This window comes from Phoca vitulina, unplaced genomic scaffold (assembly GCF_004348235.1).
Source record: "Phoca vitulina isolate PV1807 unplaced genomic scaffold, GSC_HSeal_1.0 scaffold40, whole genome shotgun sequence".
NCBI classification, from domain to species: Eukaryota; Metazoa; Chordata; class Mammalia; order Carnivora; family Phocidae; genus Phoca; species Phoca vitulina.
The window spans coordinates 1,044,407-1,059,974 of record NW_022589743.1 but is presented as its reverse complement, the minus strand read 5'-3'; the positions used below and the strand labels follow the sequence as shown (position 1 = coordinate 1,059,974).

Sequence of the window (15,568 nt, the reverse complement as noted above, 5' to 3'; positions counted from 1 at the left end):
ATGAATAAAGTGCCACATCCACAGTAGCAATGGAGTGTCATCTCTTTAAAAGCTAGGGATGAAGGGATAAGATGTACCACTGGTGATACTATGTTGGTTAGGTTCAGAATGGAACATGATATCCAGACTGGGACTCCTAATTATAAGAAGGAAACAGAAATGAAAACCATATAGGGAGCAGTGGCAGTAATTAAAGGATTGACTTGTGTGAATTAAACATTCTTTACATTTTGGGGGCACCTGGCTGGCTCACTCAGAAGAGCCCGTGACTCTTGGTCTCGGGGTCATGGGTTGGAGCCTCACGTTGGGTGTAGAGGTTCTAAAAAAATAACAAACTAAAAAAACCACATTCTTTACATTTTGGATTTCAGGAAAAATCGTGGGAACTATTTGAAATACAAAAGAGTAATATATTGACTGACATGCAGTTTTTTATACTTGATTCAACTGTGACTTTATACATTTTATAACATGAAACCACCATTACAAAATATTTGTTTTAAACAACAACAACAAAAAAAATCAAAACTTGCTGACTTAGTTAACCCTTTATTTTTTTGCTGAGACTTAAAATATGTTGCACACATCCATCAAACCACCCTATGAAATGCAAATTAACTCAACCTCTGTATTTCAGCATTTCCTGAATCACCTTAAACCACTGAAGATAGCTAAAATATTTCTTTGCTATTTTCCTAATTTGAAATTCCTAAAAAAAGGTTATGGGGATGGGAAATAAGGTGGTAACCTTACTTTAAAATAAATACTACTCATAGAGGATAGTGTATTATTTTTCCCCTACTTCCAAGAGAATCAAGACCCACATATATGCATGTGTGTGTTTACTAGTATGTGTGCTACTATATTTCTTTCACTAACCAGATAATATATAACCTCAAAAAATAGCTAACCAAGCCATATTTTCCCAAAGTGGAAAAAACCCAAATGTCTATTAACTGATGAACAGATTTGTTTTAAATGTAGTAAATCCATATAATGGAATATTATTTGGCCATAAAAAGGAATGAAGTGCTCATACATGCTACAACGTGGATGAACCCTGAAAATATGCTAAGTGAAAGAAGCCAAACATAAAAGGCCACATATTGTATGATTCTATTTATGTGAAATGTTCAGAATAGGCAAATCCACAGAGACAGAGTGCAGATCAGTGGCTGCCCAGGGGCTGAAGAGAGGGGGAATGGGGAATGACTGCTAATGGGTACAAGGTTTCTTTTGAGGGTGATGAAAATGTTATAGAATTAGTGGTGATGGTTGTATAACTTTATGGATATATTAAAAACTGAATTGTACACTTTAAAAGGTAAATTTTATGGTTAGTGAATTATATTGCAGTGAGTGAATTTTTTTAAAAAATATTTTATTTATTTATTTGACAGAGAGAAACATAAAGAGAGAGGGAACACAAGCAGGGGGAGTGGGAGAGAGAGAAGCAGGCTTCCCACTGAGCAGGGAGCCCGATGCGGGGCTTGATCCCAGGACCCTGGGAGCATGACCTGTGCCGAAGGCAGACGCTTAACGACTGAGCCACCCAGGCGCCCCGCAGTGAGTGAATTTTTGAAAATAAAAGAAATATAGCTAATCATGAAGACAACAAAAGTTCCAGTGCTTTTTAAGCAAGTCACTGAATTTTTTACGAGTTTCAATTTCCTCACCTCCAAAATGAGGTGGTAGGATTAGATGCTCTCTTTAACCTTCTAGCTTTAAATATTAATAATGCTATTTGGAATATAATAGATTTTCATAACCTGGGAATGTCTCACAGTAAGAGCTCTATCTGTTGCAAACATTTCTCTTTAGAAATAAGGAGGAAATCCAACTCCTTGATAAAACCAAAGATGCCATCAGGATAAAAAGCAGAAGCAGTGCAAACCAACGGAATTCAGTTGGCCAGCTCCTAACACCATAAAATAGGCTTTATCTAAAACAAAATTTCCTCTCATTCAAAATAGGTACAGCTAAGCTACTAATGATTTCCACTCCATTTTTCCTGAGTTTCACATTATTTCTTTCATATTTTTGTAATCTTTCTGCTTTAGACTGTTCAAACCATTCAACTGCACCTACTGCTGGCAAATACCAAATGCCCTGAGGATTTGATACTCTGAATATGCAACTGGTTCAATTAACCAAATAAAAACATCAGACAACCCAAGCTGCAGAACCAGAATGATGGTCAACTGGATGGGACAAAGGACAACTGCAAAGATGTGACACAAAGAAGTTTCATGCTGTTTCAACTGAAGAATGAGAAAGAAATAAAACCACAATTGATATATGGAAAAGCATCTAGTGTTTCAACCAATTGCCCCTAGGTAAATAATTCAAAACACTGAATAAAATATGAAATTCCTGAAGCCAAAGATAAGCATCACAATAAATCATATGAGTAGACAAGTATATGATTTGAGGGCTTTGGGCAAAGAAAATCCTTGTAGTTTTTTTTTTTAAGATATTTATTTATTTATGCGAGAGAGAGAGAGAGAGAGAGAGAGAGAGAGAGAAAGCACGAGCAGGGGGAGGGTCAGGGAGAAGGAGACTCCCCGCTGAGCAGAGAGCCAGATGCGGGGTTTCATCTCAGGACCCTGAGATTATGACCTGAGCCAAAGGCAGACACTTAAACAACTGAGCCACCCAGGCACTCCGAAAATCCTTGTAGTTTTAACTGACTCTGCCCTCAGCCACCCCTCAACCTGCTCTACTCTCAATTGCTCTTTCAGGGAATAGTAACTGCATCCTTCATCACATCCCACATCAATCTGTTAGGAAATTCTGTTGGCTCTACCTTTAAAATGTATAGAGGGGCGACTGGGTGGCTCAGTCGTTAAGCGTCTGCCTTTGGCTCAGGTCATGATCCCAGGGTCCTGGGATCGAGCCCCGCATCGGGCTCCCTGCTCTGCGGGAAGCCTGCTTCTCCCTCTCCCACTCCCCCTGCTTGTGTTCCCTCTCTCGCTGTCTCTCTGTCAAATAAATAAATAAAATCTTTTAAAAAAATAAATAAAATGTATAGAGAATTAGAACATTTCTCACCACCTCTACCACTACCCAAGACACAATTTTCTCCCACTTGAACTATTGCAATGGCTTTCTAACTAGACTATCCAATTCCCAATCTTGCTGCAAATAAAATCTCTTCTCTACAGCAAGTAGAGTGATTCTTTTAAAATGAGAAGTCCAATCATGTCACCTCTCAGCTCAAAACCCTTTGAAGATCTTTAATTTCACTCAGAGTAAAAACCAGCCTTTATAATGGCCAACAAGGCTTGATAAGATCTGGTTTCCCATTTCCTTTCCAGCCTCATGTTCCCTTACCCACTCTGCTCCAGCCACACAGGACTATTTATACTTCTTCAAACTCAAGTCCCAGGACCTTTGCACTTGCTATTTCCTAGTTCTCTGCAGGGCTTTCTCCTCAGCCCTTTAAGTCTGTTAAAATGTCACCTCCCTGACTCACTTTCTGCCCCCAGGACCTGTTTCATTTTGCTTAATAGTACTTACTACCTTCTAATATACTGTATATGTTACATATTTACTTTGCTTATGGTCTGTCTTTCCCCATTAAAATATAAACTGCGAGGGCAGATTTTTTTTTTTTTTTACACTACTGTCTCCCACCACCTAGAAAAGTAGATGCTCGCTACATGTACGTAGAACGAGTGTTGCGTGAACTCACCAGTCTCACCCAGGTCCGTGCTCTGGAGAAATGTACGGCAGCGCTCCTTGTGCTCCTCGAGGGAACTTCTCTGCTTGTAACTCCTTCCACAAAACTCACATTTATAGGGTTTCTCAACTATAAGGAGAGCACAAGGGGGCACTCAGTGACCCTCAGGGATTACAGAACAAATGGTGTCTTAGGGCTCTGTGCAAACTGTCCTTTAGGAATGAGTCTGCTGAGAGAAGCCAGGGTATTTGGATACTTTTGCAGCTATATTATTTTTAAATTTAGTAAACTGAAATAAGGTGATAGTCTTCGACTGATTGTTACGTTAGCATTTTCTTCAAAAGGATAGCCTCCTTTCACATATGAAAGGATTTGGATTTAATGATTATCATTGAGCACAGTGTTTTGGCTCCAGATTCAATATTGTTTCTTTAGGAAAAAATATAGGGCTGTTTTTTCCCTCAAGGAGGTTAGTGTGGCTTAAAAATGAAGTAGAGAGAGATCCCTTAGTTTGTGACATCCATCTCATTGTAAGTAAAGAATGCTGGGAGTTAGACATTCAGCCAGAAACTGATGGACTTTTCAGAGCACTGACATAGTTGGATAAATTTAGCTTATCCTTTCCAAGTGGCTATAGTGAAGTCTGGGCTAAATCAATAAAAACTGAGCTAATTATAATAACTTCAACTCTGTGTGCAGGGCTGGCCTTTCTGATTTGTTGATAAAATGTACCCTATGAGTATGTCAGAGTTTTAGGAACTGAGATTTTTATTTTCTAATCCTGTTGCTCTGTTTAAAACAGAGTTTTGGGACTTAAAGTACTAAAAGATCCTTCTGGAATCCCAAATTAAAATAAATGCAGGTTTGCTAGGGCTAAAAATGTTAAGTTTTCTGCATAAATTGGGGTCCTCTAGAATCTATCTAAAAAGTGACCACTATGTTTGGATATTATTTGAAAAAAGCAACAAAAGAGAACTATTCTAATTTTTTGGACCAAACTCATCCTTAATTCATTACTTTGAACAATGAACTGTAAAAGAAACCTTTCTTGTACCACTTATGATCTCTCATGGTGGGTTTTGCTGGGGCTGACTTGTTTAATCCTTAGTCTCTGAATTGTGACCAGTTGTGGGTTTGGGGCTGGGTTTTAGTCAAAGCAGTACATGGATTGACATAAAAACAAACCTTTTTTTTCCTTCAATTAAAAAGTTTGTCAGATAACATCAAGAACAAGAGGTCCCAAATTTGAAAATAAACTCAGTTTTATTTTTCTAGGAGGGAAATTCTAAATGTTAAAAAAAGTTTTATTATCTTGCTTAGTTAAAATAAAGAGTAAAAACATCAAGATGAACATAGTTTTTTTTTATGAATTCTTTTGCTGTTCATCTTCTAGAGATTAAAAATAAATAGGCTGATCAAGAAGAAAGTCAGGTTTAAGAAATTTAGCCCATGTGCACCTAAAACCAATACAATGTTCTATTGTCAATTATATCTCCATTTAAAAATTTTTAGCACAGAATGGCCAAAGGGAACCCTGTGACAATGATTTACACTCCGTTTACATTTTTACATAACTTACAGACTGTACGTCATTTGCTTGTCCAGACATCTGAATGAAAAATGTGTCCGTGTGCTTTTTAGGAAAATAATCTCTTAATAAAGCTTACCATGAGAAAATACTGATGACTATAATTTTTTCACAAAAATTTAAAAGGCATTTTTATAGAGCAGGCTTTTCCTGTCTGACTGTCTTGTTCTCTAGGGGAGCAAGGATGGTAAGGAGATGATCATCCCCATTGAGCCAGACGGAGAGCAATTAATGCCTTAATGGAAGTGTAATTAGCCCTAGAGGTCTCTGCTGTTGTAACCCTTCAGAACAGGAATGACGGATTAAAACCTCCATACTTAACTCTTTCTAGTTTCCTCAATGGGCACCATGGAACACACATTTAGTAGATATGGAAGGCTCATTGCTCTCACTTACCAGAATGTGTCCTAAGGTGACCCGTGAGTGCGTCTCTTCTCTGGCATGCATAGTTGCAGAGGTGACACTTAAAAGGTTTTTCCCCTGTGTGCAGTTTAATGTGGCGGAGGAGGTTACCTTTCTGAGTAAAAGATGCCCCACACTGATTACACTGGAATGGGCGTTCACCTTTAAAAAGGACAAAAAGGAGACTTCTGATCACCCAGCAAGTGGCAAAGCATATGCACAGATTAGACGCCTATGGCAAAAGCTCATCTTTTAGATAGTATCTGTTCATATCATATTGGGATCAGCTGGGAACTATATTTCAAGGCAAGTGTACGACTTACTTCTGGAATCTTCCCTGTAGAAGAGAAAAAGCATTCATCTAGCAAGGCCATTTTAATTATCGTCTTGGATCAGAGCAAAAAAAGAAAAAAGAAAAGAAATAACAACCCCCCACCCCCCCCAAAAAACAAGAATAGCTCTGGGAGTGCTTTCCAGATGTAAGTTTGTAACATTACTTAGCATTCTTTTTGAATATAATCTCAATCTGAGAAAAAAGAATCACAGACTCAAATTCTAATAAGGTATGGAGGGCCAGAAATGCTTATTTTTTTAAAGTTTTCATATTAGATATCAGATGGAATCTATTGAGCTCATTGGGACTGTTGTGTTTGTATGCATTTCTATAGACTGGCTGTTTATTGTCTGAAGACAAAATTTTTAAACTGGTAATAAAAACTATATCCTTTCATCTATCAAATTTGAACCCAATAAGGAGGTCTGCTTTTTAAAAAGTTATGCAAAAATGGACGAACGATGCTAAAGAAGTATATCGCACAATTCAACTTCTACTTATTAACTGAAGAAAAATATTTGGCTGACCTAGAACACCGTGCTTACTACAGTATTTTTATTCATGGCATTTGCAATGTTTGCCAAACGCATAGTAAAGCAGGAATAAAAATCACTGGGTAAATGAAAATGCAGAGAGGGAGAGATACATCAGAATTACAGCAAAAATCAATGAAAGTAATCAAAAGTCGTCCCAAATTTCACCATTTCATTTCTCACATGGTTGCATTAGGACAGTTTTCAGAAGAACGGATAAAGGAAATTATTTACCAGTATGGCTCCGCTTATGAACCATTAAGACATTGAAGCTAATGCAGGATAATCCACACACATCGCAGTTCATCTTGCCACTGGTTGGCCTGTTACTATCATACGAGACATGTCTTTCCAACTTAATGTTTTCATATTCATTATATTCTCTTGAATAGCTGTATGGAATTTCAGGCTCTTCCGCATTTCCCATGGGCTCTGGCTTTAAAATATTCTCATCCCTTTCACTGTATTCATCTTTCACATTCATCGAATCATCTGCAGGGTAGAAAATGCAAGAAATGAACAATGATTGTATTTGGAGTTATCAAAGCAGCTCAAAGAGAGAGACCTACAACTAACAAATACCAAAGGAAGCTAACATAATATTGTACATCTACAAAACAAGAAAACACCGTTAGGATGAGCACTCATTATTTGAATTCAGAACTACCGTCAGTGGAGAAAACACACACACACACACACACACACACACACACACAGATAACAGTTTTAGACCACCCAGAAAATGAGAGAGAACGGATTTAGCCATGACGGCTCAAAGAGACCATGAAAAAAAAAACATTTTGAGCAACTCTTCTCCAATACTGGGGGAGAAGAAAGGTTCTCAGATTTAGTACCTTTTCTGGTGGCTGCAGTTAAAAGGCAAGGTGGTGGAGCTCTTTGGTTTCAAGAAGAAAATACTGTTTTAATCCTTCAAATGCATTCAATTTAAGCCAGTAAGAGTGAGAGTTGAATAGTTAATATGGTTTTTCTGATTTTAAGCCATGCTTTGCCTCTTCCCCTTCCATGTATATGCACTGCTAAAATGACTCTTATCTCTCTGTTTCTCCTGGAACTGATAATGAGACAATATTGTATATAGAGGAAGCTAGCTGTATTCGTGAAATACTGTTGAGAAAGATAAAAGGAGAAGTAATTCTTTAACATAATCTTCTAAGGAGTCACTTTCATTGACACAGGTAAATGGAGCTCAACCTAAGCAAGGGAAAGCACACCTATACCCATGTTAGGGAGCGTGAAACTCAAGATCCTAGAACTGTAGGACTGAACAGGAGAGGAGGGACTGGCCCAAGTGAGATGGTTGACCAGGTACTATTTTGAAAAGAGTTGCAACACTCTTAAGCTGAAGAACATAAGAACTGAAGAAGGTAAATTTATGTAGTGACACTAATAACACCTAAATATTCGCCTGATAAAATCATAATAAATTTTTGCAAGGGATTTTTCATATATAAAATAAGCTGCATAAATGCTTACTTTGCCAACATTTGTTCTTAGAAATTGGAAGTTATGCTTCCTCGTGAGGAATCATAAATCAGTGGAATTTTAGGGCTGGAAGGGATCCTCTAATCCAACCTTTTGGTTTTTCAGATAAGAAAATCTGGCACCAGAGATCTTTTCAGTGATTTGTCCAAGGCTACATAGCCTGTTAATAGCAAATGTGTGATTAGAATGCTGAACTTGGATCTGACCTCACACACTAGCTGTAGAAAGTCTAGGTGGCTTCTTACTAATATATTCCACTCTCCCATCAGTGGTGTAGACATTAAAACCCAAAACACTCTGAAGAAAAGATATTTTAAAAAACTGCATCCCTTCCAAAAAAACACCAGTAAGTGCAGCTCCTGTTGCCACATAGGAGGAAGTACAACTGCAGCTGTGCCTGGCTTGCTACCTTCAACTCAAGTTTCAATTTTCACTTCTATCAAGGTTACCTTTTATCTATATTAACTGTGTTTGCTTAATAGAGCAAGACAGGCCCTAACCACCAACCGAGGAGCCATTGCTGCAACACTGTTCCTCTGCTTCTCATCACGGTTCATGGTTCATAGCCTTTCACTCTTTGATTAGAAGAGATGTAGGGCTGGAGGATCAGTCCAACGTGTTTCAAATTTGCCCATTTAATGCATCTGGGTCACATATGAATCCATATCCATTTCCTACGTGGAAAGAGGTTCATTCCCTTCTTTCTCTGGATAGGTCTCACCTGCTTTCAGATAGAATCTGTTTGCTTAAGAGGTTTTGTTTTTAAAAAAATTTTTTAAGAGAAGGATGCACCTGAGGCTTGTACCCTCCTCCCTTCCTCCATCACTCCAGCTGTGGGTGATATCCCACCAAAGCTTGAGTGCTCTTCAGTTTGCATGTAGGCGTTTAAAAGAACCTCAACGGAAAACTTCAGCTACTGAGAACCAAAAACAGCAGATAGGGTCCAGCAGAAAAAAAGATCCTTTTCATTTTGGTTATGAAATGTTAGTATGAACAGACTCGGGCCATTCCATGGACAGTGACAATTAAAAACTAGGAAGATGAATGTGTTAGGTCTTTCTGAAAACACAGGACAAAAGAGAGTTGCTCCTTCCCTCAGGATTTGGGCTTTAATGGGCTTGACCTCGAACTCAAATACTACATCAACCTGGCTCAAGAGAAAAGCTTGGCTTTTGTCCCTTAGGATTTAGCTGTAGAACAAGAAAAATGGTATTTGAGACACAGAGCCCTAAGGGAAAGCATAAGAGACACATGGATAGGATATTAGGAAAAGTCCCTTGGACTTAATGGACCAAGAGTTCTTTGGACAGTTGTTGGTTTGTCTTTGGAATCTTACTACTTTTAGATGAAAGAACTGAATGGCCTCTCTGAATGGTTACTGGGGATCAACAATTCATCATGCTTTACCATACAAAGATACATAGAATTGAATATTAGAATACATTAGTACCTGAGATACGAATGGGATTTCTGAGAGTTTAGCACCCAGCCTCCAAACAGTCCACCAAAAAGACCAGCAAAGATGCTTGTCTCATTCTCTTGGGAGGAAGATTTATTGGAGCATAAGAAAGGGGAGCATTCTACTACTTAGTATCCCTTAAAAATATTAAAAGTATGTCTAAAATCAAACTTGTCATCTTTGAACCCAAGCTTGTTTCCAATTTATGACTTCATTATATTTCTAAATGGTATCTTCCTTCTTCCAGTTCCAAGTCTTAAAAATGGAATCCTTTTCCTATTCAATCTCCACATCAAATCAGTCTTCAAGACCTACAGATTCTATGTCCTCAGGATCTCTGGATGCCAATTCTTCTTTTCTATTTCCTATTGCAATTTGGTTTAGCCTCTCATCCCATCATACCTAAACTCATCCTGTCTCAACACTCCTTTCTAGACAGATTTACTACAAAAGTAAGCTATGGTTTCTGCCTCTATATCCTCAAAACTGATGTAAAATTCCCTCTAATTGGGCTTCCACTTCCATAATTCACTGAATCTGCTCCCCTAAAGATCATCAATCATCTCCTGATTCCTAAATCCAATGGCCTTTTGTTTGCTATTCTCCCCAACTTCTCTGTAGCCCTCGACACTACTGACCACCAATCCTTCTTCTTCTATACTCCTATTTGTTCAGTGAAACTGTAACTTCTTTCCTTACCTCTCTCATTGCTTCTTTCTAGCTCTTTTTCCTCCATCTGCCTCCTAAACACTACCCATAATGCTCTTTTTCCTTCCCTTGACATCCCATCCCCTGGGGCAATTTCATCCACTCTTAGGTTCAACTAGCATTTTATATGATTAATTCCCAAATGTGTATGTTCGTGTGTGTGTGTGTGTGTGTGTGTGTGTGTGTATACACATATATATCCAGGTGTAATCTCTCTTCCCTTCTTCAGGCCTCTATTCCCAAAGGCCTCCTAAGTATCTTCCCAGTTACTCAGGCTAGACTCCTTACAAGCATCTTTCCTTCCTCTTGTTTTTGCCCCATATTTAATAACCCATTGGTTCTATTTTTGTATCCTCTCTCCAATCCGTTTCTCTTCCTCACTACTTTGCATTCCCAGTACCCTGAATCTCAGGCCCTGATTACCCTCCACATTGTTCTCCCTGCCTCCTTTCTCTCTCCTTCCCAGTTCATCCTATACACTACCACCACACTGTTCTTCCTCAACTATAGCTCTGGTCATATCATGACCCTGTCAAAATTCTTCAATATCTCCATTGTCAATAAAATAAAGTCCAAACTCAGGAAGAAGGAATTTAAAAGGCCTTTCAGTATCTGGCCCCAACCTGTCTTTGTAATATTGATTTTGAATACTCATATAACTTTAACCAAACTAAACAACTTCTAAGTATTCTTGCTTTTATTATTTCCACTGCCTACAAGGTCTTTCCCCAGTGTTGCCACAGGTCAGTCCAAAACCTACAGATTCTGTAAAGCCAAAGCTAGTATGCCATCTCCTCCCCCCAGCCCCCACCATCCCTCCTGGTGCAAAATAATCTGTTCCTTCTTTCTCTGAGTTACTTATAAATTCACCTCATCTCCCATATGGTCATGTAAGCTATCTGAGGTCAGAAGCTACACAGGTTTGTTTTTTTTAACTCAGTATCCCCTGTGACACTACTTGACCTGTATCTGTAGAGACCAGAGGTCTTGTGGTTTTAAGATAGAAATGTTGGGGGTCTTATCATAGACCTACTAATTTGGGTGTGGAGACTGGAAATATGCATTAAAATTATGCTTTGTAGGTAAATGTTATACACAATGGAGTTTAAGAACTGCCACTCCAGGGCGCCTGGGTGGCTCAGTTGGTTAAGCAACTGCCTTAGGCTCGGGTCATGATCCTGGAGTCCCGGGATCGAGTCCCACATCGGGCTCCCTGCTCAGCTGGGGGTCTGCTTCTCCCTCTGACCCTCCTCCCTCTCGTGCTCTCTGTGTCTCATTCTCTCTCTCTCAAATAAATAAATAAAATCTTAAAAAAAAAACAAAAAACCGCCACTCTACAGTTTGACTCAGTGCTCTGTATAAAGTACATACACAGTAGATACTTAGTACGTGAATATATCACTGCATTAGCCTCCTAACTGGCCCACAGTGTATGCAACCTCTATTTTATACTACATTTTATTTCCAGATTAATCATTCTCTAGCACTAAAACTCTTTTTCAGAAACTTTCAATAATTTCATTTTGCTTATAGAACAAATTTCCAAACTCCTTAGCAAAGCCTTCTAGGGCCTGTCCAGAACCTGTCCTGAGCCCACCCAATCATCTCATTCTTCCTCAATCAACCTTTTCTCTAGACTAGAACCTTGCTACTCAAAATGGGGTCCTTGGATCAGCAGTTCCAGCATCCCCTGGAAGCTTGTTAGAAACACACTCTCAAGTCTCACCCCAGACCTACTCGATCAGAATTTGCATTTTAACAAGATCCTCAAGGATTCCTATGCACATTAAAGTTCTAACACCCAAAATGCCCTTCCCCAACATCAACATTCTATTCAAACTTCCAGATGCTATTTAAATGCCATTTCTTCCATGCAGTCTTCCTCGATATCCTAAAGTAGAAAAAAATTCTCATTTCTGTGCTTTCTCATAAACCTACCTCACTCAACTTTATATTTAGCATGATATCATTAACCTCTACAGATTCACCTTAATGTAGTTGATGTGTTCATAAAATGTTACATGTAAAACAGATAATATTGTTCCACCGATTTACATTATACATTCAGAGATGTTTCTCTTCATTTTTCTTTGATTTTCAGTTGTCAGCGACTGGCAACATTTGAACTGTTAATAAAGGCCAAAAATCTTGGGCGCCTGGGTGTCTCAGTCATTAAGCGTCTGCCTTTGGCTCAGGTCATGATCCCAGTGTCCTGGGATCGAGCTCCACATCGAGTTCCACATCGGGCTCCCTGCTCCACGGGAAGCCTGCTTCTCCCTCTCCCACTCCCCCTGCTTGTGTTCTCTCTCTTGCTATGTCTCTCTCTCTCAAATAAATAAATAAAATCTTAAAAAAAAAAAAAAAAGGCCAACAATCTTAAAGATCTGGCAAGAAATACTTGAATATATTGAGGAACTGCCCCATAATACCTTAAAGTTTTTATGAAGTGAAGAAAACTTTTGTAATGTGAATGATCTCCCATTTTAGTTTTGTAAATTCCAGTTTCCTATAATATGTGTCACGTTTCTTAGACACACAACTTAAATTGCCACTTAAAATAGTATCAAGAATCTTCACAGGCACTAGCAATATTTTATTTCTTAAGCCAGGTGGTGGGCCCATGGATGTTTGTTTTGTTGTTATTCTTTAAACTATACATGTAATTATATTTGCCTTTTTTATGTATGATATATGTCATACTAAAAAATGGTAAAGGCTTCCTGAGTAGATTTTTTATAAGTGAACTTGTGGAGAAAAGAACATACCAAACCACAAATTGCTGATAAAGGTAATTGCTAAACATTCCCAGAGGGGGAAAAAAGATGTCTAAATTGAATCTAACCCACAGAAAATTAGATTAAACTGAACTTCTTCCTAAAGGAGCTACTCTGGGGTACAATTGCTCCCATCTTTGTCTATGTTCTGGAGGCCTCTTAGGAAGATGACATACACTAACACACACACACCCCCCAGAGAGAATTTTGTAGGCTGAAGAGAACAAAGGCTTGGCTCACTGGGGCTGATGCACATGGTTTCATTTCCTGGGGTGATGGTTATCACATGAAAGGCTTGCACTCCAGAGTAGACATTTTTGGTTTCACCTGAGACATTGCAAAAACAATGGGTCTTGGAAAGGATCCAACATCTAAATCCTTCAGGGGCAATAGCAGTCTCAGCCAACTGTGCCTCAGTTTGTTTTTACAGGCACATAAAATGCTCAGTTGGAGAGAAGAACCTATCAAAGATGGCAAATGGAACAGGCAACTTGGGTGTCTTGGAGACCATATTAGTAGGAATTTCCCAGTGCAAAAAGGGGGTTCTGAATTTCCACTTTGAATTATGAGCTCTCAGAATCCAACTCAAAGAAGGACAAAGTTTGGAGTAATAGCCTTAAGTTTGCCAGAGATACTGTGAGATGGGGCAAAACAGGATAGAGGCTGTTAGACAGGGAAGACACAAAAGGGTGATGTTGTTTAAGTGTTTTACAAGGATTAGGGGTCATAACCATGAAATCCTTAGCACATGCAAAAGTCAACTGGATAACAAAGAAGCTTAATCATCTTAATGTGGCATTTTAATGATGCCACTGATTTGCTATGCCAATTCAGAGATAATGAGGCCCTAATGCTACAGATGTTCAGCCAGGCTAAAAGAAAGGGGGGGGAGGGTGGGTGGGCTTTTCTAGCATGCCATTTTCTAACTATCCAATTAAACAAATTGTGAAAGCATCTAAATAGTTTACCAGGTTTTGACAGCTGTTAATAGGATTTAGAAGCTTGAAGCACTAAAGAGCAAAATGGGAGATATATGTATGGTAGGTATTTAGTCTACAGAATTTGTTGCTATCATCCAATACCGCAGAAATAGATCAACTAAAACAGTCTTCCTTATAAAATTAATATCTCTACTCCTTTCCCACAATGGCCTCTTTGTATTAGGAACAAGAACACTGAAATCATGGGTCATTTTCATTTTCTAATTTACATTTTTATTTGTAAAGTGAGGAGGGAGGAAAACCAATGATATTTTGCCAACTAAAGAATACAAAGTTCTAGTATTTGCTAACCAGTAAAATTATAAAGCTTCAACAAAAGCAAAACTTCTGGGCATTGATTTATAGGATCCATTGTGTTGTCATGTTTCTCTTCTTTTAAAATCTAAAATGACAGGCATCTATTAATTTTTAAAACACCTACTTAAAAATTAGGGAAAAAACTGGAAAGGGTGAATCAGACCACTAAGAGATGAAATATTAGTATCTCATTAGCAGTGAAATAAGAGATAAGCAGTTTGGATAATATTTGGTTTGGTTAAAGTTTTCTTTAAAACATAGTCTCATCAGACATTCAAAGTTGCCCTTAAAAAAATCTAGACTGGTATTTACTAAATCATGTCACTTCAAATTCAAGAACATTAGCATGAAAACATGAAGAAGGTTTCATTTGCAAAGGAACCACCCTCCATTTTACTAATGATGTTAATCCTTGTCTTATTATCTATCAAACAGCTCATTCATTACCATAATAATAAAAATAATTTTGTTTAATAATTTCAGTGTAATGCTTTGCTTCCCCATTAGAACAAGAGATTTATTACTTTCAACGACAGGAATATACTACACATTAGCAGTACGTGAGGCTCCAGCTGCTCAGTTAGGCTAACTTTACTCTTCAGATATCATGGGGTCAGGTGAATTCTTCATCTATAGTTGTGAGGATTGAAGAACATGTGTGGAAGTTCCTCCTAACTATAAAGCAGTATACAAATATAGTGACTTTTTTTTTAAAGATTTTTTATTTATTTCTTTGACAGAGAGAGACACAGTGAGAGAAGGAACACAAGCAGGGGGAGTGGCAGAGGGAGAAGCAGGCTTCCCGCAGAGCAGGGAGCCCGATGTGGGGCTCGATCCCAGGACTCTGGGATTATGACCTGAGCCGAAGGCAGACGCTCAACAACTGAGCCAACCAGGCACCCCTATAGTGACTTTTTCATTTCTGTCCATTATAACTATAAACTTTTCCTATTGATCATGTAACCTATATATTATATTATTTTATATTTGTATTTCTGAGAAATAACAGCTATCCGTTAAAAAATAATGAATGAAAATACATCTAAAGGGGATGAGGTTTTAGATGCTGCCCCAACTTACTAGAGGTAGATTAAAGTATTTGCGTGGTAGACATTTCATTTATAAATCCAGAAGAAAAATCTTACTTTTCTTTTATAATTCCTTTGTATAGAATACTCACTCTATTTTTTGACAGAGTTCAATCAAAAAATTTAAAGCACATTAAAATATGCTACTTAGAAAAATTAAAAAATTATCATCCAAACACAGTTAAATTGGCTAAAAACG

The 15,568-nt window shown here is 38.2% G+C and overlaps 1 protein-coding gene across 1 annotated transcript in view; it reads right to left on the bottom strand.

Annotated features, from left to right (window-relative positions):
* The window catches only part of IKZF3 (IKAROS family zinc finger 3), an 86,924-nt gene that overhangs the window by 23,043 nt on the left and 48,313 nt on the right, over nt 1–15,568 (bottom strand). Inside the window, exons 4-6 of the mRNA XM_032429223.1 lie at nt 6,774–7,031; nt 5,667–5,834; nt 3,695–3,811 (exon numbers count right to left, since the gene is read on the bottom strand). Of these exons, the coding sequence (XP_032285114.1) occupies nt 3,695–3,811; nt 5,667–5,834; nt 6,774–7,031 (543 nt within the window). The remainder of the gene's footprint in view (nt 1–3,694; nt 3,812–5,666; nt 5,835–6,773; nt 7,032–15,568) is intronic.